This window comes from Meleagris gallopavo, chromosome 28, assembly GCF_000146605.3.
Source record: "Meleagris gallopavo isolate NT-WF06-2002-E0010 breed Aviagen turkey brand Nicholas breeding stock chromosome 28, Turkey_5.1, whole genome shotgun sequence".
Taxonomy (NCBI): domain Eukaryota; kingdom Metazoa; phylum Chordata; class Aves; order Galliformes; family Phasianidae; genus Meleagris; species Meleagris gallopavo.
This window is the reverse complement of record NC_015038.2, coordinates 4,452,173-4,475,588: the sequence shown is the minus strand read 5'-3', so window position 1 is coordinate 4,475,588 and position 23,416 is coordinate 4,452,173. Positions and strand designations below refer to the sequence as shown.

General features: G+C 42.6%; 2 protein-coding genes across 2 annotated transcripts; one reads left to right on the top strand and one right to left on the bottom strand.

The window, feature by feature from the left end:
* On the top strand, positions 1 to 19,286 carry TSPAN2 (tetraspanin 2; the record flags this gene model as incomplete). Its single annotated transcript, XM_010724366.3, is given in 10 exon segments — positions 1 to 21; positions 23 to 49; positions 51 to 62; positions 2,910 to 3,012; positions 12,045 to 12,142; positions 12,560 to 12,634; positions 13,175 to 13,273; positions 14,393 to 14,467; positions 14,917 to 15,000; positions 15,776 to 19,286. Coding segments are annotated over 10 exon segments (660 nt in total), but the record flags the coding sequence as incomplete, so codon positions are not given.
* Positions 19,287 to 20,339: 1,053 nt separating this feature from the next.
* On the bottom strand, positions 20,340 to 22,520 carry TSHB (thyroid stimulating hormone subunit beta; the record flags this gene model as incomplete). Its single annotated transcript, XM_010724365.3, is given in 1 exon segment — positions 20,340 to 22,520. A coding segment is annotated over 1 exon segment (258 nt), but the record flags the coding sequence as incomplete, so codon positions are not given.
* Between the last annotated feature and the right edge of the window lie 896 nt (positions 22,521 to 23,416).

Here is a 23,416-nt window from a genome sequence, read left to right as displayed (position 1 = left end):
GCATACGCGCGGATGCGCTCGCATCAAGATCTTGCTGTTCATCTTCAATCTTGAGCTTCTGGGTGAGCGCCGGGCTGCGGGCGGCGTGGGAAGGGCGGAACAGCGGCACCTGCGGGACGCGGGCTGGGCGGGGGGCTGCGGAGGGCACGGCCGGATCTCCGACCCGGGCTGCAGCGTGCTGTCGGACACCGGTCGTCCCGTCGCCCTGCTGTAGCCCGTAGGGCTGTCCTGCATCGCAGGAGGAGGTCCGCGAGTCCCCCTGTACGATGGGCTGAGTTTACACTGCGAGAGAGCAGCGTGCCTCTGCTCTGCCGTTTCGTAAAGATGCATCTCGTCCTGGAAAAACTCGATGGAGGAGGGCATTGCTGTGAAGAGAGAACATCTTGTTTTCAATGATAACTTGAAATAGCGACCATCTCCACAACAGACATAACTTTGCGAACTGCAGAGACCGTGTGAGATTCTCCCAGCATCCCCTGCAGCTTCTTGCAGTACTTATCCACAATACGATGAGGAGCTACGAGATCTGGTTTAGTGGCTTGTGGTAGCAACGGTAATGGGAGGACGGTTGGACTAGATGATCTTGTAGGTCCTTTCCAACCTTGTGATTCTATAATAATGAATCTATCATGCTTTCTCATAATATCCTTTCAAATGGCGAAGAGTAGCACTCACTGCAACACCCTTAAGAGATCAGAGAATGATGTTTCCTTTCTCCTATCATTTCACTATGCTCACAGTTTCATAGCACAATTTATTTCAAGTTATCATTTTTCTCCATGTTGTATTTTCTCTTCCCATAGTTTTCCAGTTTCACATTTAGAAACAAAGCTTTTTAAAACATCTTTTTCTTGCTTTCTGATTTGCTGGGGGAAAAAAAGGTCACATAATAATCCTGCTCAGCCTCTCCGGAGCAACCAGCTTTGAGATTTTGTCTCCTTTAAACACATTATACTAAATGCTTTTGCTTCTTGGTGACAGCTCTGCGAGCCCTGGGTACACAGTGCTGCTGTGCTCTGGGAACTGAATTATGTTGCTCAGCTGCAGCTGCAAGTTAGTGAGAGAAGGACAAAGCTTTGTCACAAGAGTGACAATTACTTGTGTTTTGTTATCTGTCTTTTCACTGAGATGGAAGAAAGCAGCTCCTCAGCTGGGCTGGGGCGTTCCTTTTAAACATTTCCAGACTGTCACAGGCACTCATAGCCTGGATGGACAAGAGGGTCTGTGCTGCCCAGCAGTTCACAGGCTGAGCCCACTCTGTAAGCAGGGGAGGTACAAACACTGGCACTGGTACTCTGTGGAGTGACATATTTCATTCTTCACCTTCTCAGAGGGAAGCGTTAATTCCATGCCGTGTTTGCCTGCCTTCTTTGCTTTCTGTAGAGTGCTAGCTGAATCATAATGCCACACAATGCAAGATAGAAGCAAAAGGCACCAGGTGCACTGGGGTATGGTCAGCTGCAGGTGTTTGGTGACTTTGTTGCTGGGTGGTTGCTGCAGACCTGAGCTCTGAGCCTCCATCAGTAGAGTAGGAGGGCATTCATAGAATCCTAGAATATCCCAGCTTGGCAAGTACAAGGACGCAAGGATTGAGTCCACAAAAGGACTGCTCCAGTTCTAGATTCTATGCCTGAGGGTGTCCAAATGCTCCTTGAGGGCCAGCAGCTTGGGGCCATAATCATTGCCCTAGGGTGACCTGTTCTGTGCCCGGCCATCCTCTGGTGCAGAACATTTTCTTGACACCCAGCATGTTGCAGCTCCATGCCATCCCCTTGGTCTTGTCATTTTTCACCAGAGAGTAGAGATTCCTCCCCTGTGAGGAAGCTGTATGCTGCCATGAAGTGGCTGTGGGCTGCCATGAGGCCTACCCTCATTCTCCTTTTCTCTGGAGAGAACAGACAAGGAGACATCATCCACCACTCACGCATCTTGCCCTCCAGACCCTTCACCATCTTCATAGCCCTCCTTCGGGTGCTTTCTACACAGAACTGTGCCAGGTCCTGTAGGCCTGAGGCGCTGCTTAGAGGTGTTTCCCCTCAGCTGATGTTCAACAGGCACTCCTGTTTGATCTTGCCATTTGCATTAAAAGGAATGTTTCCCTGAATTTGGTAGCCTCTCATGCTTCTTTGTTAACCATTTATATGATCCAAGGTATTGCGTACTGTAATAATCAGTTTGCCCCCAAATTCTGATAGGGAGTCCCATAGGAAAAATGCCCTGCCAGAATTGGTCCAGAGACACTTAACTTTAGCACATGTTGAAGAACAATGCAAGGCTTTATTTCTGGTAAGCCTCTAACCAGAATCTTCTCACAACTCAGCAGCAGCAGTAATTCTGAAATGGCTGAAAGTTTTCCTCTTGTTTGGTATGATGATGGAGGCCCAGCTGGTCTCTTCATACTATCACATATCTTGTGACGCTGGAGCTGTGATGCCTACATGGGAAGGGGGCCCTCTTAACACAAAAGGCTGTTAATTTGCCCTAAAACAGGTAAGAGGGTTGAAAAAAAGTAAATTAATATACTTCTTCTGTTTTTCATTGGATTTACATCCTGTCTGTTCTCATGGGTGCTCACACCCTCACCTCTCTGGCCCTTCCATTCCTCTGTTCCTTGTCTATCGCAATTCAGGTCAAACTGTAATGTCTGGAGGAGCTTATGTTCAAGGTTTGAAAGTCACTGGTAAGTTAAGAGGCACCACTAAGCTGAGGAGCTAGAAGAACAAAGTGCATCCCATCTGCACTGTGATGGGAGTTCACCGTTATCAAATATTAGCAAGAGCTTCCTGAATTTTCCAACGGTGTAATGTTGAGCTATGGGATTTCAAGGAAGTGTAAAATGCCGCAGACACCTTCTTTATGCTCTCCAGCCAATTGTTACTAAAGTATTGACTAATCTGTGTGTTTTCCAGCTGGCAGGATTGGCTGTCATTGCCTTTGGTCTGTGGCTGCGGTTTGGTGGGGCTATGGCAGAGTTTGCTTCAGACAAAAGGTCTCCAGAGTATTTCTTCATAGGTAAGTTGTGATGACAGCAGCCATTAGCCTTGACTTCATTCTAGGGCATGGGAAATAGCTCAATCATTGAATTATACAAAGACCAACAATACCTGAGCCAAACTGCACAAAACTGGGTGTTCTGGTACTGTGTTGTGTGAGTGATGGCCTTCACCCTCTCTCTGCTTGTTATCAGTTTCCTTAGGCCTAACTGAAAAGCCTTTCTCTGCTTGTTATCAATTCCCTTAGGTCTAACTGAACTCTTCTCTCAGACTTGATCTGCTTCCCTAAATGAATTGTGCTTATACTGTTGCAGTAGTAATTGAGATGGGTCAGAGACTCCTGCAACACTGAGCTCACCAATATACCTTCCATAGTTTTCTGTGCAGCTTCTAACCAGAAAAGCAACAGTGTCATTTCTGAATGCCTCTGGTACCAGCAGAGGAAAGACTTCTGCTCACCAGTCCTCCCTGTGTCTGTAAGTAGAGGCCTTCAGTGTGATTTTAAGTATCAGAGCAAATCCTTCTACAGCTGAAAACTGCACAATGCTTGGTCATCTGAAGAGCTGTTCATCTAAGTGAGGCAGGAAGCAACAAGTTCCCCAAGCTCACACAATTGGTTTTGGTCACATCTAATTTTAGGCATTTAACAATTTTTTTTTTCTCCCTAGGATTCCCAGTTATGTTTTTGGGAAACACCACCTGTATGTTTCTATAGAAGTGTTAGTGTATAGAAGTATAGTGGTATAGTGTATAGAAGTGTATAGAAGAGCAGCTGTCTACCAGGGCCAGCAACTGCATTTCTTCATCCACTGGCAGTTGCAACTTGTCTTTACATTAGAAGGGAGAGGGGTTTTTTTTGTTTTAATGTTTCACCCCTTGAGTTAGACTCAGCCAATAGAATCCAATTTGTACAATTATTTTTGCCATCTGAAAATGGCAGGTGTGGATGAATACCCATTCAGCCATCAATCCATCCTGGCACAGTGTCCAGGAGCTGACTTGACCCAGCATGTCCTAACAGTCAGTTACCCATCGCAGGAATATTGACTGGACTGGACCCATTCTCTTAACAAAGACCACCACCCTGCTACACCATAGTCTTAAGCCAAAGCTTTTTTTATATATGCATGGAACAAGGCCAGAAGCACAGAGCTGACTGTACAGCACTGAGGGAATAAATGGGTTGAGTGTTATGTCCAGCAAAGCTTCCACTGGAGTTTAGAAGGCTGAATAAAACCATTCAGATGGAAATGTGACTGGGATCTGAGGGATGCTGCAAAGTGCTCTATAGCATCTCCTCTGACACAGAGAACCACAAAGTATCACTTACTTTTTCTCTTACATATGAGCTGCTATGTTGGCAGCACATTGAACCATTACCTTTATTTCCAGATCCAGTTTATATCTGCTGAATTTCCTGTGCTGTATCTTGAAACTCTCCCCTGCCTTACTTATATTTGATCCTGGAGTTTCAACAAGACAGAGGGAAGGTTCTGTCCTTCAAATGAACTACTGTTGGTTTGTTAGAAGCCAGAAAGTAAAAGCTGTAGAGAAAACAAGTCCCAGCTTTGCAGTGTAATGCTGTGTAAACAAGATTTTCTTTGCTGGCGGTCTCTGACAGATTTAATCTGCTTCAGTTCTAAGTAAGAACTGCAAAAGCTATTGAGAATTGTTCATTTTAGGAAGTCCTGGGGAATGTTGTTGTAAAACTCCAGTCATGCTCTGTGACATTCAACTATTGGGCTGATTGTCACATATATTTATAGAGCTGTATGCTGTAATGTGTAACTGCTAGCAGAGGAAGTGATAAGGAACAGGACATAAATATGTTGAGAATTCTTTTTAACCTGTACTTTTGGCTGAACTCTCAGGCAAGGTTTTGACCCTTTTTTGTAATAGGCAGACTTGAGCAAGTCTGATAAAGAAAAAAAAATAATAATCTGCTTCCCACTCTCATAACAAATCATGTTAAATGCTGTTATGACTTCTGAGCATCTGAGAGGTCAGCCAGTCAGAAATCTGAGCATGTTATCAATCTGTGACTAAGGCAATGGTAAAAGAATGGTGATTAATTCAGTACCAGTGTTTTAGGCAGCAAGCGTGGCTGCAATCAATGGTCATGCTTGAGTGCTTTAGCTCTCCATTTCAGCTCTAAGTCCCTCGAACCTTTGTGCATTCAACACATCTCATGGTGTTTCTAGGAGTACTGTTTGTTTGGCTGTGTGCATTTGCTCAGTAACATGCAGTCTGGGTGACAGCCAGAACTCTGCATAGCAATTCTTAATATGGAATACTGTGCAGTCCACAAGAAGCAGCTGCCCAGAGGGCTGAAGGAGAAAGCAGATTGTCAGCGTGACCTGGAGATATAAACATACAGCTGTATATCTAAAAACAATTTACTTAGCTCTACTACACTGATTGCTCTTGCGATAACAGCCTCTGTGATCAGATCAGCTCCATGTCAGTGCTTGGAACTGCAGTTGCACTTAGATGTTTGTAGGCTGAAACACTGTCTGGAATCACCATCTTGTGGGCAACATCTCCTTTTCTTGCTTTCAAAGAGCAGCATATTTCTTGTTTGGGTTTTTATTTATTTTGTTTTCTTTTTTTTTTTTTTAACCTGTTTTGAGCTGCCAGCTGAAGCTACCCATCCTCTCTCTGTTTCCTAGCGATTTTTTTTTCCTGGATCGGAAATTTCGTTTTAGTTTAAAATAATTGGTAATTATATCCTTGCATTTTCCATTAAGATGGAATGAGTGTCCCTAAATAGCCCTGTTCTTTACCAGCAGTTCAACCCCTGGAATAGTTCAGGCCAGGACTTGGCACTCAGGCCTGTTCAACTTTTCCAGCCAATTAAATGTTTGTGTTGGTTTGAGAGCAGCTAGCAGGCAGCAGTGTTGAGGTCAAGCACATATGTGGTGTTAGTTTCCCATTGCTTGTGGTTTTGTGTTCAGTGATCTGTATTCCCCACTGCAGGTTGCAGTTTTTTAAACTACAGCATAAGGAAATAGAACTGGAACTCCTTCACCCACGCAGTCTCCATCTGCTCTACAGGATGTATCTCACAGAGTAGAAGATAAGTTTGCAACTATATATAGGGAGCAGCCTTCTAAAACTGGGCATCTTCTCCTTCCAGCTCCCCAGCTTTTGGAGATCCCATTGCAGTGATGAGGCATGACAATATTTTCATGTTGTTCCATCCCATTGTGGTTAAAAAAAAGATAATTTCAGCAAAAGTCAACAGCTGGATAATAACATCTGAGTTGTCTGTGGCACTGTACTGACCAAATGGGGAAAAGATCTTTTGCTCCTTTAATTAGTTATTTGTAATAGTGCTGTTCTTAAATGAAATGTACATATATATATATATATACACATAAGCACAGATGTGAAGACTGAGTGCCAGCTGAGCACAAGTTCAGCATTTATGAATAGAGAACTAACACAGGGACTTTTAAAGTGTCAGTTCAAGACATTTACTCTCTTCTCTTTGCATGAAAGCCTGTTTTGGCTCCGTGGGCAGCATGGAGGACAAATTTAGTGTATCTCTAATAAATGAAATGCAGTGAGGGTCACCTCAGTGCCAGAAGCACTGAAAATGAAGCCTCATCAAGAAAGGTAACAACTGATGAATGTGAATGGATCAACTTGGATGGCTCTCAGAACTGGCAGCACTAAATTGTTGCTTCTCCAGCACAGACAGAGCTCACCAAATTTCTGCTATGTTATGGTCTTTGCTCCAGTTCTGTGCTTCAATCCAGAGCCAGGCCAGCTGTGGGTAGAAGTTTCAGGGTGGCTGTGGCTTTTTCGTGGGGTCTGAGAGAATGTGAGTGATCATTCTGGCTTTGAACAGCACGGTTAGATGGTGCATGCCTTAGGATATGAAGTCATGTCTGGAGTTGAAGGATATTAGTATTTTTTCTCCATTGGAATGGGTGCCCATGCAAACAAGAGTTGGCAGTTAAACCCATGTAAACTGCAATTCCTGTGCCTCATTCTGTTATATTCTATTCATGTATTTTGTAGTCAAGCACTGTACCCTTACTTAGCAGTATTTTCTCTCCAAAATCCATAGCCTCACAAATTCTGTCAATCTTAACGTGAGAGCTGTTGACAAAGGAGTCTCTGTGTAGAGTTGCAACACCACAAGTGGAGCATTGAGGGGTCCTGCTATCATGTGCATTGGGCCTTGCAGAGGCTTTTAGTATGTACTGAGAATGTAAGCAGTGAACTAATCTTTCTATCATCTTCTGTGCAAGTTTTTTCTGCAGTTGAAGGGTGGTTTTGCAAAAGCTGATAGTGGCTCTGAGTGGAAAATGGAAGCTGCTGCACTGGAAATCAGCTTAAAATATATGATAATCAGTGCCCCCAACCTCCAACCAAAAAAAACAAAAAAAAAAAAAAAGAAAAAAAAGAAAAAAAGAAAAAAAAAAAAAGGAAAAAAAAAAGAAAAGAAAAGCACCCTCTACCTGAACTCTGACAGTGTGATTTACACAGTATATGGGGTAACCCCTGGCCTACCTCAGTGAGTGATGACACAGTTGTGTTCTATTCTGGTCACACTGCCCATGCAGAGGCAGCTGACAGCTCAGTGGTGTGCAGGCCAGAGCTGCACAGGTTTAACAGTTCAGCTTCTCTAGAAACAGCTCCAAAGCAAAGAAGGCAGTGATGTTCTTGCATGACTGAATAGCTGCTGAAGGCTGTATGACACTGTGTAGAGATGACTCTGTTTGTCATCTTCAGTGTATGTCAATTTATTAATCTTTAATCCTCGGTCTAGCTATGTTAAAAATCATAAATACAATGGCTATATGCAGAATTACGTTGCTACGTTGCCAAGTGTTTTCATTTTACTGTCCATTAAATATTTTAATAGGTGTATACAGAGCTGCTGGGAGGCATCAAGCCAGCTTGTATCTGTAATTCTTTTGTGGTTCCAGGAAGATTAACTACATCATATCTGTCACATTCACACAAAATAGAGAATTATGTCTGTACGTTGTGCTCAAATTAAGGGTATGCTCCAATTCTCCAGAAATTCATCTTCCTTCAGAGGACTCTGCATCTCTTCTGCATGTATTTTATAAATGTATCCAAAATATATATTTACTATGGATCTGTTAACATAAAAATGGTTATCTCTGTTAACAAGCCTGGTAACTCTGCCACTCAGTGTACCACTTGTCTGGCTTGTTATTTCCAACCTCTACATGTGTTTCCCATATTTTCCAATACTGCATTTGCTCTGTGGGTTCGTTGGTGTTCTACTGAGGGCTTGAAAGCCTCAGTCCATCCAGTGAGATATCTCCAGGACTGTAATTCACAATGTCAGGAAAACCTATTCTGGTCATGTCTGGGTTTTAGGACTCCTGTCATCGCTGCCTCTGGATCACTTCTGCCAAGAACAGAGCTGCTTGTTTTCTCAGCAGAGTATGAACAGTTCGTGTTTTGTTTGCTGTTAGTTACTGAGCCCAAAAAAAGAAAGAGTTGAACTATTTAAAATGGAAAGTGACCATAGCAGCCAGGTAAACAAGAAAGCCATGTGAAATAAAGCCAGAGAGATGGTGTATGATTGTCTGCCCCGGCTCTTTACGATAGGCTCCAGACATGGCTTTGTACCCCAGAGCTGTCAGTAAGATTTGAAGAAAACCAGCTCTGTGAATGGGCTCTGCTTCAGACTCTGAATTGAGTTCTTTACTAGTTAGGAGGCTGGCAGAGTATTTCTGATGGTGGTGGTGGATTCGTGCCTGAAATAAGAATGGTTTTAACATCAGTAGGTTCCTAATCTGCCTGGTTTGTGTTATGTTTCCTTTCTGCTTCATAAAGCATGGCATTATGTATATCTGCCTATCAGACTGCAGTGGGATATCCCCTTTGCAGTGGAAGCTAGCTGAGAAGTAACCTGGTCATTCTGTTTTTTTTTACGAGGCGGTCTTCAATATACCTGGTTTGAGGCAATCCCACACGGGCTGGGCAATGGGTGGATAAAATCCTGTGGAGGAGGATGTGGGGGGATTGGTGGATGAAGGGCTCGACTTGAGCCCCAGTGTGCGCTTGCAGCCCAGAAAGGCAACCATATCTTGATCTGCTTCAAAAGAAGAGCATCTTGCAGGTCAGAGGAGGTGATGGACCCCACCTGGGGCCTGCAACATGAGGAGGACATAGACCCATTGGAGTGGGACCAGAGGAGGGCAACGAAGATAATCGGAGGAATGCAGCACCTCTCCTATGAAGTAAAGGCTGTAAAAGTTTGGGTTTTTAGCCTAGAGAAGGCTTTATAGTGGCCTTCCTGTACTTAAAGGAAGTGTAAAGATGGGGAGAGACTCCATCAGGGAGTGCAGTGACAGGAAAAGAGGCAACGGCTTTACACCCCAAAAGGGTAGGCTTGGGTTAGATATTTAGAAGAAATTATTCACACTGAGGGTGGTGAGGCCCAGCAAAGTTGTGGATGCCCTATTTCTTTAAGTGTTCGAGGCCAGGTTGGATGGCCCTTAGAGCAACCTGGTGTAGAGGAAGGTATCCCTGTCCATGGCAGGAGGTTGGAACGAGATGGTCTTTAAGGTCCTTTCCAACCCAAACCATCCTATGTCTATTATAAAAATGTCTTATTTCTGGGTGAAAGGTTGTGTGTGTGTATCATAGTAGACACTTAAAAGCATCTTTAGTTCTACAGATATATACATGTCCTCAGTATCTTCCAACTAGAAATAGCACTCTGAGTATCAGCAGTTAATAATCCCAAGCCGAGCATGGACAAACTCCAGAATAAACTCTCCTGAATACAAGATGGAAGAAGGTGGATTTGAACTCCTGGCTAGCAAAACTGTGGGCCCAAGGGCAAACAGCAAATTCAGCTTTGTTTAGTGTGTGGTGTGAGAAGTTCTTCCTGTAGCATGCCTTAAAATGGAAGTTCTGACTGAGGTAGCGGTTTAGTTGTGAGTCATGCATGTGAAATGCTAAGCCTGCTCCTCAGGAAAGAGCAAATCCAGAGTTTGGAAAGTGGTCTTACCCCTGAACCTCAGAGAACTTCATCTTTGCTAGCTGGAAGCAGCAAAAAGAAGGAAGGTTTCTCTCCTGTCTTGCTAATAAAAAAGTCTCTCCTAAGTTGCCTGATAAGTAATTACAGGGACTGAAGTAGAAAGTAATATGCAGAAAACTGTCCAGGAAACATCTTGGTAATTACACTGCATTTGTTACCATGGAGATCTCAGAAAATGGCAGTTTGGGTGTTTGGCAGTTGATCAGCAGGTTCTGCACCTTATACTGAAACTGATGTTTTTTTTCCACTTCTCCTTTGATGGGGGCTGACCTTTACTCCTGACTTGCAGGATCTTTGTTTATCTTTTCCTAAGTGAAAGTCACTGTGTCCAAGCATTAGAATGCTCAGTCCTGGGAAGTCACAAGATGCTGAATATTACAAATCTAGAAAATACATTATATCAACTGCCAGCACCGTCAGCAGCAAATCCCACTTATCCACTGTCACAAATCTGGCAAAGCCATATTAATCATAATTGTTTTATCACTATTTAGAAGAATGGGGTCTTTTCCCTCAGCAGTAATCCCTGGCACAGGGCGTGAAGGATGGAGGAAGAGGAAGAGAATTGCAATACCTGGGACAGGTATCTGGCTAATACAGCTAATACAGTGACACACCAATGAATGGACAGCAGGCAGGAGTCTGCTTTCTTCAGGCAGGCTACCCCTGTGTGGCATTATCCTCTCCACTTGCCTATCCTCATATTTTTTTCTGTTACTTTATTTTCATTTTCCTAGCAATCCATGCAAACTGTCAGTTGCAGGGCTTTATATAGGCTAGGTCACACGAGGCCTGATAGTAAATGCCTGCAGCTCTGAACATGACGTCAGATCCTAGTATCTTTCAATTTGTAATTGAGAATGCTAAATGCTGTCATGAAAAGTTTGAGTAATCAGGTCTTAGAGAGCTCACTGTGCCATCTAGTGTGCTCAGTGTGCAGCTCCAGTGTCCTTTCATTACAGCTCAGGGAAGGAAATGAAGCTACTTTTTCAGACAGGAGACTGGCATGGCAGATATCTTTGTCCTCCATGTTGCCTACACAAATCCAAGACTAGAATTACAAGACACTATGCAGAGCCTTTGGTACTTTGGCTGGCGTGGCATCCAGAAATAAAGCTCAAACACAATTGTGGTGGTTCGATGGAAACTGACACCACACATGAAGTCTGTTCATGTTTGCCAGTAAGGAAAGAATTCTTTGCTCTGGTTACTTTCTGTCCTAAATAAAGCCTTTATTAATAAATAAAGAAATAAACTGTTGGGTAGAAGTATTTTCAGCAGCTTTATAAATGGCAGAAATGAATGCAATTCCTCTTACCCCTGCAGTTTTTGTACTACCAAGTTCTGGGCATAGCTGGTATGCAGAGTCTGTTGTTCTAAGTATGGGGCTATAGTGCCATCTCCTATGTCCTGCACTTGTCTCAGGATTGCCCTTTGTTGGCAGTCTCATCCACAGTTTGTTTCATTATGCTCTTAATGCATTTAATCTGATGATCTACTGCTTGCTGTTTTCTTTACATCATTAAATTTGTCCACAGGAGAGAACTACTTTGGCCTGTAGCCTCAAGTCCATTCTGCAACACAGTCCCACAGAGAGGTTCCCTGAGGTGTCTGAGCATTCCCCAGCACTAATCAACAGCTGCAAAACATTAAGCTGTGAATGCCTGCAACAAGAAAGCAATGCAGTGTTGCCACTGGCTGCTGCTTGAGGGCAGCATGTATCGTGAGATGTATCGTGAGTTTATAGGCTGTGCATGTGAGGTTCCTGGTCTGAGCTGCTCTGGAGAAGGGAAGCTTGGGCGGTGCACGTCTTTTCATTTATCTCTATAAGATTTCCCAAGAATTCTGAAGAAATCACTGGTTTTGTTTTGTGGTGAGAGCATCTTCTCTGGGTAGCAGATATTCTTTGTGAAAGCCATATATCACTGTTACTTAAAAATACGTGTTTTTGGCAAAACAGGCATCAAACTTTGCGAAGAGAAACCTTAAATTCTGATCTCGATTTTCCCTAGGACTGTATGTATTGGTGGGAGCAGGGGCTCTCATGACCACAGTTGGATTCTTTGGGTGCTGTGGAGCAGCGCGGGAGTCTCAGTTCTTACTTGGAGCAGTAAGTGAAAAGTTTCAAGGGCCTGGAAGTGCTGTGAAATGATTCCAAAGATTCTTCTGTCGTTAGTGGAGGGACCTTTGCTGTCCAAGATCTGAAATATCCTCTGTCCTTTCACTGGCTAATCCATCATCTGTAGTCACTGTGTTAATGCATAGCTTCCATTCATTGCCTCCTATAAAACATTTCCTGGAATTACCTTGTCATTCCTGAAACTACCATCTGAGCCACGCTGTGCCATTTCCACCTTTTGTTTTCTTAGTACAAGAAGGCTGACTTGATGCCCTTGTCACTGACACTGTTCAGCTTATTGTCATTCACTGTGTGACCTCTTGAGGTCTGGACAAGGATTGAGTGGCAGTGCATGCAAAGCACACTGTGCAGAGTAAACTAACATAAAGTTCTGTTCTCCCTCTGCAGTTCTTTGCTTGCTTGTTGGTGATATTTGCAGCTGAGATCACTGCTGGAGTGTTTGCATTTATAGGCAAGAAAGCGGTGAGTAGCAATCTACTTCTGAGGTAATAGTGGGGCAGCTCTGGGTTCCTATGGCTGATTGACCTCCAGGCTGGCTCATATTCAGGAGAGCTTTCTAGAAGACTTCTTCCTAGCAAAACTCTTTAATATTCTTATCTGCAGTAAATTAGAGCTTGTGTTATCACAAATCCAACTTCAGAACGGGATGCTGATTTTGCCACTCCTCCTCCTTAATAAAGGCTATCTGTGCTGTTGAAGGAACATCAAGTAGAACTCTACAATAAGAGTGTATTTCGTGGGAGAAGGGCAAATGAATTCAAACACTGAATTTATCCAGCTAAGAACTGTTTAGCCAAAACACAGAATGCAGCAGATTCTGACCCATGCAGAGCACCTCTGAGTGCCATCAGGCCACAAAACCTCCTATCTTTCCTATCATGTCTACTTCAGTTTACCAGGAATTATTTTCTGCTCTGGAGGTTGATGTCTCAAGCTGGAAATCTGCACTGGATTGAGAGTAAGACTTATTTGCCTCTCACTTGGCAAGTCTGATTTCTGCAGGCAATACAGGAAGCCCAGAAAATCTATGAAGACATTTACGAGGAATACATGAAAAACCCGGGGAAGGTGAACAGAACCATCTATCACTACCACTTGGCTGTGAGTAGTCATCATCCTGAGCTTAAATACCTTGTAGTACTACTCTGCTGTCACAGTAGCATTTAAAATTCAGAATGTCTCCCAGGGAGGTAGGAAGGATAGAACTGAGTGCTGCTTAAAATGGACTCAGGCTCATGGCTCTGTTTCCTGATGTCACAGTTTTGGGTTTTGGATCCCAACTGATTCCTACCTTTGAAAGTAAGAATGGCCAGGCTTTTAAATTTGAGCTATCGCTTCTGGTCTTTATTGTGCAGAAGATATGTCTACTATGGACATTGTTTTATTTTAAAATCAAGGCATAAATACACCAAAATGCAGAGAGAAATAAAAGGTGAAAATCTGCATTTTTTTTCTGAGGAAAAACTGCCCAGAGGAACTGCAGTGTTACCAATAGCAAGTGAAGTGACTGCACTGAGACTGAGCCAAGCAGAGAAAAAACAAAAAGAATAGAATGCATGGCTCCATTCAGGCCACCCAAAGAGCCAGTGTCTGAATCTCTGAATCAGAATTAGGACCTGTGACTTGGGAATGTCACTTGTGCCTGTCATCCTGTATCTACAGTGCCTCCCATAGAGATCCAGCCCTAGCTTACAGCATTCTCACGTTCTTTAGAATAAACATTTCACAACCTCAGACCTTTTTGTCCTTCCTTCGTGGCTGTTATTTCTAAGCTGAAGAGGAATTTCAAGCATTTTCTGGGAGAAAGGCAAACAGGAAAAGCACTGACTTATTAGGGTCTGCAATCCTAGAACTATGGTCTGTCAGAATTCTGATATTCCCTGTTGTAGCTTTTGTGCATTTCATAATCTTGTATGTGATATTAGAACTTTCTGCATTTAAAAATACCCATTTCCTTGGAGAAATCCACTTGTTTGTTTTGTTAATAAGATACTTATGGAAGATTTTGTTGATACAATTTGTCTGTTTGCTGTGAAATTGATTTTTGAGAACTTTGGCCCACGCAGTTGGAATTGTTATCAGAGGTAGCAATTGGTATACTGAATAAATTTATGACTTGGTCAGTATTTTTTCTTTTTTTTTTTCCAGTTATTTGTTGTTATCAGTCGACTCACAGTCTATGATTTTTCCTTCCTTTGACTCTCTCCCTCTCTCATTTAGCTCCAATGCTGTGGTAAAGATAATTTGGAACAACACGTAGGATTACCTTGTCCAGAGAAAATGCAGGTGCCAAAGGCAAGTGTCCTCTGTTCTGGTTGTTTGATAACTTTTTCATGTCAATCACTGAATAAAACTGGAGTCAGTCTATATGTAAAAGAAAGAAAGAATGTCCTTGCAAATCCCAGCATGGAATTTCTGTATGAAGTTTAACAAAGCAAATTTTATCGTGGCCTATCACAGTGGTCTTAAACGGAGGGAAAACTGATTGAGAGAAGATTAATTGTGTATGTCAGCATGTACAGGCAATAGGTAAATGGCAGCACATGCAAGTACCAGTGCCTCCCTGGGAAGGGCAATATGCTGCCAAAATTGTCCAACAAAACACCAAGCACAGGTGCAAGATTTAGGGCAGTGAGTGCAATAATCCCTTTTGTGTTCATCTGCTGTTTAGCGAGAAGAGTTGGCAGAGTTGTTCAGAATGTGTTTTTCTAGGAGTGAAAATCTTTCTGCTTTGTTTTGAATAGAACTGCCTGGTTGAAATCCATAACGTAATCGATGCCAATCTGCATTTAGTTGGGATTGTTGGAATTGCAATTGCTGGCACCACAGTGAGTAAATCCACATTGTCACCCTTCTTATTGGTATTTGGGCCCAACACCCCATCCTTTACTCATAGTTCTGTTTTGCTGCAATTGGTGAGATTTCTCAAAAGTGAAACTATTCCTACTGCTCTCAGTGTTTCCTCTCTCTGGGAACTGGTCACAACTGCACAAATGGACTCAGATGACTTTGTTTCACCAATTCATTTTGTGTCCCTAGACAAGGTTCAAAGAATCTAGTGGTAATCTCATTTTGTTGTAATAGTAGTAGGAAAGTGGTGTACGCATGGACTGGATGGAAAACCAAAAAGCCACAGTGGCATTTCATCTATTCCAAAACAATTGCAGACATGGATGTGTTAGAGCCTTAGAGGATCTATTATTTAAATTTCACATATGGAATAGAAAGTATGAATCCTTTCTACACAAGAAACCTTTTCAAGAAATTGCTATCTGTAGCATTAGTTCAACGTGAAGGACATAATAACAAGTCACAGTTAATGACACCAGTGCAATTTCTGTTAATAACATTAACATTTGGGGACTGTTAAGCTGGCCTTCCCATTTAGAATAAGGAACAGTGAAACCAGTGTGGGCACAAAATCTTTGCTTTGAGTATCAGTGAAAACTCTCTTCTGTTAATTGTTCGATGTCTTGAGGTTTGTAATGGAAGCAGTCACTTGCTACCCTGAAATAAAAGCATTCAGATTGCAGACTGTTCAATGCAGTCTATTTTACAATTGTTTTGTGAGTGGATCCCTAAACTGCATTCCTTCTCTTCTAGATCTTTGGCATGATATTCAGCATGGTTCTCTGCTGTGCTATCCGTAACACGAGAGACATGATCTAAAACTGTCACTGCACAACTGTGTCCAGAAGCTTTACAAGAAGTGCTCTTCTACCCAGCTTAATAATTGTAATGTATTTTAATTAGTGTTTTAACATACTGAGAGGAAAATATCCCACTAGGTGTGGAGGTGAATTGTATTAGTGACAGTAAAACCGAAATGAACAAAAAAAGGGTTTTAAAATGTCCTCTGTAATGAAAAGAGCCAAGATGTGGCATCAAAGACTAATTTGATTTTTAATGTCTGTATATGTGCAGTTAAGAGCTTACATATCTATAGGCATTGTGTAAGTACATGCATTTCTCTCATTACAGATATGTATGCACATTATCTGTGTATGTAGTACCTTATGTAGGTAAGTATGTGCAAATGGGATGTGTTGTGTGTCCACATTTGCATGCAGATTTTTCCAGTCTCACTATGCAGGAGTGTGCACACACCCATAGGTTGCTTGAAACACTTTCATTCCGAGCCCCCGTTTGCCAAGAACTGGTGGAGGAACAAATGCCATTTTAAAAATGACTCAGCATCCATTTTGTTACTGTTCCATCCAACCCCCAAAGAGGAAATCTATTTTGTTTTAAGTGACTTTATTTTTACAAAAGGGTCTCCTCCAGCACACTCCTTCCTGGGAGATCTTCCAAAGCCCCTGGATGTGGTCCTGGGCACTCTGCCCTGCATGGCTCTGCTGGAGCATCATGCCTGGATCAGAGGGACACAGAGATCCCTTCCAATTTCAACCATTCTGTGATTCTGTGACTTCACTGGCATGCACAGACCTGAGTTTCGTTTTTGTTTAAGTCCAGTTGCGTTTTCATGCAAGTACAGAAAGCTCTGTGGGAGGAAACAGTCCAAGGAGATCTGGGCTGAACAAAGAGGGGAGGAGGTAGGAAGCTGGCAAGATACAGTCATTTGGGAGCTATTGTAACACACAGTGTGGTTAAGCTTCCCATACAAGCCTGAGACCAAAACCAAACCACCAAAACCTCTATGTGTTAAAGGGGCCACTAAAATCTTAGTTCAGAGGCCCCTTTATGCTGTAAGACTATGATCTATAATGCTGGTGCAGGAGTAGAACCTATATTAAGAAAAGCAGCAGCTTTGTCAGATACCCTGTAGAGCCTAACTGGTGTGTAGAATCCAATGGAGGAGAAAAAATGGTCAGGGAAAAACACACAGCACTTTAATATCCTCTGGTTTTGCTTCTGTGACTATCACAGCTTCCTGAGGGCTCCTACCTCAACCTCCCACCCCTTCCTGCAGGTGTAAGGCAGAAAAGAAAGATGGGACTTCTTTTCTAAAAAAGAAAAAAAGAAAAAAATAGAAGAGCAGAGCCACAAAGTAAATTTTCTTACTGGCATTTGTAGATTGCATGTCAAGTATAAAAAAAATACTGTTCTTGAAATACCTCAGGGCTTGCCTTTGTGTTATTTGTTTCTATATTGTTATTTTTATATTCTTCATACTTATTTATGAGAGTGTTCCTTCTAAAGCAGCCTAGAAGGGAGAAAGTTTGTTCCCAGAAAGAGCAAATAGATTACAGCAAGGGCTCAGAATCTCTTAATTTTTTTGCTTAGTCCAGTTAATTTAGCATTTCAAAGAATAACTTTCTGCTAGCAATGCCACTTTAATTATTACTAGCTCAGAGTTCTTATGCAGTTGTTCCTTTTTAAGAGAATAGGTCTAACAGAGTTCAGTTACATGTCTCAGTGGAATGGTCCATGATGACTTGGCATTTACAAGTCATTTATCTCACTAAAACATGTTGGCACTTCAGGTAATATGTGCAGTCTAATAACATGTTTGTGTAACATACATCCCTCCTGATGTTTTTCTCTCATTTCCAACAGAAACTCCAGTTTCTGTCAGTTTTCTGTTATTTCAATATTGGAAATGGTGCTGTTGTTCCATGTTTCCCACTTAATTGACTCATCTTGCTGTCTTTTACATGGATGTCACTTTCCAAATTGTTCACCCACAAGCTGTGACTATCCAGTGACATTGATACAGCTGTGCACTTGTAGGGGAGCCCTTAGGTCGGGGCTTGAACTGGTGACTGAGCACCTGGTGAAGGGGTGCTGTTGGCCTAAGGAGCACATTGTTGGCACCTGTGCTCTCCCATCTGCCCAGAAGGGCTGGACCCAATGCAGAGCCATCCTGGGCTCAGTTAAGGGGCAGCCACTGAAGGGAGAGCATCTCTTGGACCTAGGCTGCTTCCTGAGGAGTGCTGTGTTGCCAGAGAGCCCCTTCACCAGCTGGGTGAGTTCAGAGCTTCTTTCTGTATGATATGGCTGTTGGCCTACTGTGAATGCTTTGTGTGGTGCCACCAAGAGCCTATCAGCAGTTATTTTGCATAAAATAGCATTAAAAATTGCACTCGACGTGAACTGTGATAACAGCTGCTTGCTCAGCAACATGTGAGCAGATTCCAGGCTGAACTTCAGGTCCCCATTTGCAGAGAGGTGTTGTATCACAGACCAGTGAGCTCTGCTCTTGTTTCAGTTCTTCATGGTGCAAAACCTCTGCTCTTTTCATTTCTAAGTAACCGCATTGTGTATCCACAGTAAGAAAGCTTTTCAGAGATAATTAAATCCAAATCAGTACCTGAGCTTCCTCAGGTGCACTTCAAAGCTGCGTGTCAGGATTTAATTAACCAGCTTCTGCTCCGGATTGATACTGCCTGCCTCAGAAGTGCCCATCTAGTCAGGAAAGTGGCAACAGACCAAAACCTTCTGGGGATAACTCTGAAAGCACAGCACGCATCTTCTTCCTATTCAGTCAACCATCTCGTTCTCAAGTTTAAACATGTAAAGGCTTGATTCTTATTTCTTTTAAGATCATTATTTGTCATTCCCTTGTCTAGTTTTCCTGAGTAACAGCCTCCAGTGGGAGCTTCACATACTACAAACTAACTGCAGCCTATCTTGCAGAGGCTGAGCAGGAGCTGATGAAGCACAGCCCTTTAATAATTTGTATTTCACTTTTATACCAAAAGTGATAGTTTTATAGCAAGACATATTTAATGTGTATTGAGAAGGAAATTGGGTTGTCTTAAGCCTCCGAATGCTCTTACAGCCTTCAGAGGCTGATTAACAGCATCAGGTGCTGTTTGTAGGGCACCCACCTAACGGAGCTCAGCAATCTCACTTCTCTGGTCACTGTTGGGATCTCCACAGCACAAACTGCTTCCAAGGTGACGTTTGTTTCTACAGCACAAATCCTGATTTGGGGCAGAACTGGGATATTTGTCTTTGCACTGTCTGTAGCAGCATTATCTCTATCACAGCTCTCTGCGGGAAATGAAAAGGAAATGGAGCAATGCTTATTCTGTTGCTGAAGGCAGCTTTTGCTTTCCTTTGGTTTAATGTGTACTAAAGTGGAAATGTGTTGGTTTTATTGTCTTGAATTTGAAACAATGTTCTAATAAAAATAACCAGCAATACAAGACTCTCAGAGGCTTCCTGGTGCCCTCCTGTGTGCTCCCATGCTTTGCTGTGACTTCCTGGCTGGATCTCAGATCCTTGCCTCTTCGTAAGGGCTGTCTGCACTTCTGTTGTTTGGTTATGTGGGAAGACACCATAAGAAACAGCTCAGTCACTCAAGCAGCTGACCTGAAGGAATTCTTGCCTTGAGAAAGGATTGTTGTGTACCTGAGGGTCTTCAACTTGAAAACACGTTGCTGAAAGGCCCAAAGGGAAAAGGTGCTTTGAGAACACACAAAGGGTATTTAAAATGATGCAGTAAGACTCACTCATGCCTTAATTCTTGTTGTGATTTTTTTCTTTTTAGTGTAAAAGAAACCGTCCGACCCGAACCATTCCATGATTCTGGCTATTTTTCTCTCTGTGCATTCCCATAGGCTTTAACCATACAAGTAGGCTTTAACTTTTTTTGTCATGCACGCTGTTAGGCTGAAGGCACTTCCCTCAGATGCAGCCATGAGGAATCATTGCAATAACTTTGCTGTGTCACTTATTGCTGTAAGGAGGTATAGTTCCTTTTTTTTCCTCCTGCTAAGTGGAAGTGTTATTGAATAGCAAAGCCAGCTCTGGTAACTTGTTGAGGACTTGATGGTCCAAAGCTGTCTTGCATCTTCTTTCCCAGTGTTTTTTATAGTTGTACTGGAGCCTGGAGGGGTATCAGACATTCTCACTCCCAAGGAGTATTTTGTGACTTGCTGCCTGTCCTCTCTTGGTCCAGCAGTTGCCCTGTATGTACCTAGGCAGGTGTGGGCATCTGCTTTGTTGTGTTTGCTCGGTGCTCCTACACTTGGGCCATGCTGATTTTTCTGACTGCTGATGTTGTCATCTCTGGCTGCTGTAACTGCCAACCCCTGAAATGAACTTTTCTTAGTAGTTCCCTGCTTATCTCTGTATTAACTCTGGATTGGTACCATATGCTGCTCTTGGGCAAAGCTCTTGGGAAGGTCGACACGTGGTTTTAAGAACTGATTGGCACTTATCAATGCAACAAAGCCTTTCCTAGGAATAGTTACTATTTGTTCCTAAGAATAAATACTGTATGCAGGAATGCAGATGATTTTAAAAGGGCAAGACATGTATAGCAGATCTATGCAACTTGCCTCCCACGCAAACAAAACCAAAACTTTCAGTTAATTCTAAGAAAAACAAAACTATGATAATATGTAATTTAATTGTGTTGTTTTGTAGGGCTTTTTTTTTTAACCCCCTTCTGGTGTTGCTTGAAGCAAAAATAAACTAGAAAAAAAAAGAATATAAGATCTGTGCTGAGTGCACAGTGGCTCTGAGGGTTATCAGCATGTTAATTCTCAATGGGCACAATGGCAATTGCTGAGTATGGATGAGGATTCAAGCTGAGCATAACAAGTTTGTTTTCACCTTTCTGGCTGTAGAGATGTTCTGGATTTGTTAGTTGCCAAAATAAAGCAAGTATTTACCTGGATAGCTGAAAGAGCATGTGTGTGTCTGCAGATGTAGATGATATCAACAGATAAATCTGTACCATTTAATGCTCCCTTTTAAAAGAGAAAAATCTTTTTCATAAATACACATTTGCAATCACTGAATAACTAAGAGCTCTACTGAGATAACCCCCTATACAAGCCAAAACAAATGGTTGGGAAGCAGCAATAAAATAAAGCTTTCAACAGTGATTTAACATATTATAATGCTATATTTAATGGGGCTTGAAAGCTCTCACTGCTGCACGGAGCTGCAATTCTGAAGTCACTCTTATCATTCCTTGTTGATAAAAACATATTGTTACCACGTTGTTTGTGTATACAGTAGATTTGTTCTCTTGGCTCCTTCTGCAAAGACGTGCTGAATGCTGATCTTATTCCTCACCCGTGGAAGCATGGAAGGTTTTACTTATTTTTCTGCTGGCTGTATTCACGTCTTCACTGCAGCCCTGCTGACCTACCTACTGCTCTTGGATCAGCAGATGTCACACTTACTTGAGCAGATGCGGGTCAAATAGTTTTCACCAGTCCTGTTGTAGGTGATAGAGATGAGGGGAAAAGCTGCAACTGCCAATGGATTCTGTATGTTGGTTTGTATTAGAGTCAGTTGAAGCAGGTGGAGACGAGCTCTTGTGCTCAGTGGTTGGTGCAGTGTGACCATAGCTTGCCACTGAGTCACCAGCTCTAAAGAAAAGGAAACATTTATTATGTTACATTTATTTTCATATTCCTGGGTCTGCACTTCTCACCTGTGCGTGTTCAGCACATGTGATGGGACTCAGCCCCCCCAGCACTCTGAAGAGGCTGGCTGACCTGCGTGAGGGAAGAAAGCTTCTTTCTGAGCTTCACTTACCACTCCTCTTCCAGAGAACAGAGTAGCAAGGCTTTTCAGTCTAATAGCACAGAAAAAAGGAGCTTACTCTGCTAGAGCAAAGACATGAATAGCTGTGCCTAGTGATGCTAATGAGCACAGGTCTGGGCAATGCAAGGGATGAAGTAGAACTGTGTGCAACTGCACGTGCTTAGTCCTAGCTGACTGCACAGCACAGATAGGGTCCTCAAAACATCCAGTGTTACATACGTGTAAAAACACAGTTGCTGTTATCAGGGCTGCAAGGCTGTGTCGATCTAGTTGAAATGTTTAATACTGAAAGCATGCATAGACTGGTTAAGATATATCAGTTATTTTGTTCAAGCAGTATCTGGAGATCATGAGCAAAGGCCCATACACACACAGTTCTTTCTTCTTCCCTAAAGTAAATTATAGTTGAGCACTAAATATGAACCTTCAGTCCCACAGTTCTGCTTCTGTGCGTGTCAGAATGCGTGTCAGAATATCCAGTTCATTACAGTAACTCCAGTGATCCCTCTTCAGAATAAAACGTCATGCACACCAGTTTGCAAACCTGTTATGAAATATTGTTTTATTTATGCTTGGTTGTGAGCAGAGAGGTACATTTCTGCCGTGTTCTGTTGGAAGCTCACATGTTACAGAGCTTCTGTGGCTTAGTGCAGTAGTTTGTCCTAACCTTCTCGTGAACACAGTCACTGTAATCAGTGTTACATTTACCACACTTGCAGCTTATGGCCACAGGGTAAGAATAGTAAGGGATGGTGTGATGAGGACAGCCCGGAATCAGTGCTGTTTGGTACAACATCTCTTTGTATGTGCACACGTTTTGGGACAGAGCACTTTTGAGTAGCAGCTTCTTGCCATTGCTGTCCTACAAAGAAAAGAGAAATGTGTTGTTTCACTGAAGCGTACATGAATGTCAAATGTCTTCCTTTGACATGCTCTCACATGTGCAGAAAGCAAAACCTCTTCATGCTTACACTAGCTCTGAAATTCTGTGTTCTTCAGTTCTGTTTCTTTGAATCCTCATGTGATGGGAGCTCTCTACACCTGCAGTAATGCTCACTGTGTTTTTGTGGTTTTAAATAACCCCCTGCTCATCTCGAAGTGCTCTCAGCATTTTGTATTAGATATTCACTGCCTGCTGGCCAGGGTGGAAGTTAAAATGCAGTGCTGAATAGCAAAGCTCATAGTGTTTGGCATGCCCACGTGAGCAATATTCTCCACAGCTGGTTGTCACAGCAAGACTTCATTGCCTTTGGCACCTGACAGATTGGCTGGACAAGTAGTTACTCAGGTAATTTATATTAACTGAGGGTGACAAATTGCAATTCATTTCTCACCTGTACCGCCCTGACCCACAAACTGCAGAAGCTCTGCAGCAACAGCAGCAATAAGTTTGTTGTTATGCTACTGTTATAATCTCCATAGTAAAAATATTGCTGGGGGAAGAAAAAAGAAATGTTTGCAAGTATATCTTGGTGAAGATAAGAGAGATGATAGAGCAATAAAAATGATAACAGTGAAGAAAAGGGGAAAATAAACAGCTATCAGCATTTAAAATGGGAAAAATGTAGAAAACTGTTAGAGAAAGCTGGAAGCTGAAAGATAAACTTCTGTCAGGACAAAGGCCAACTGTAATGCCAAGGGACATGACTAGGTGGGGACAAGCTGCTGCTGTGAGTGCAAAGCCATCAGTAACTGCTTGTGGCTGACAAAGCAACGTACATGTGTACAGCACAAGCTGTTAGGTAAGTGGTAAGGGGAGTAAAGATTTTAAAA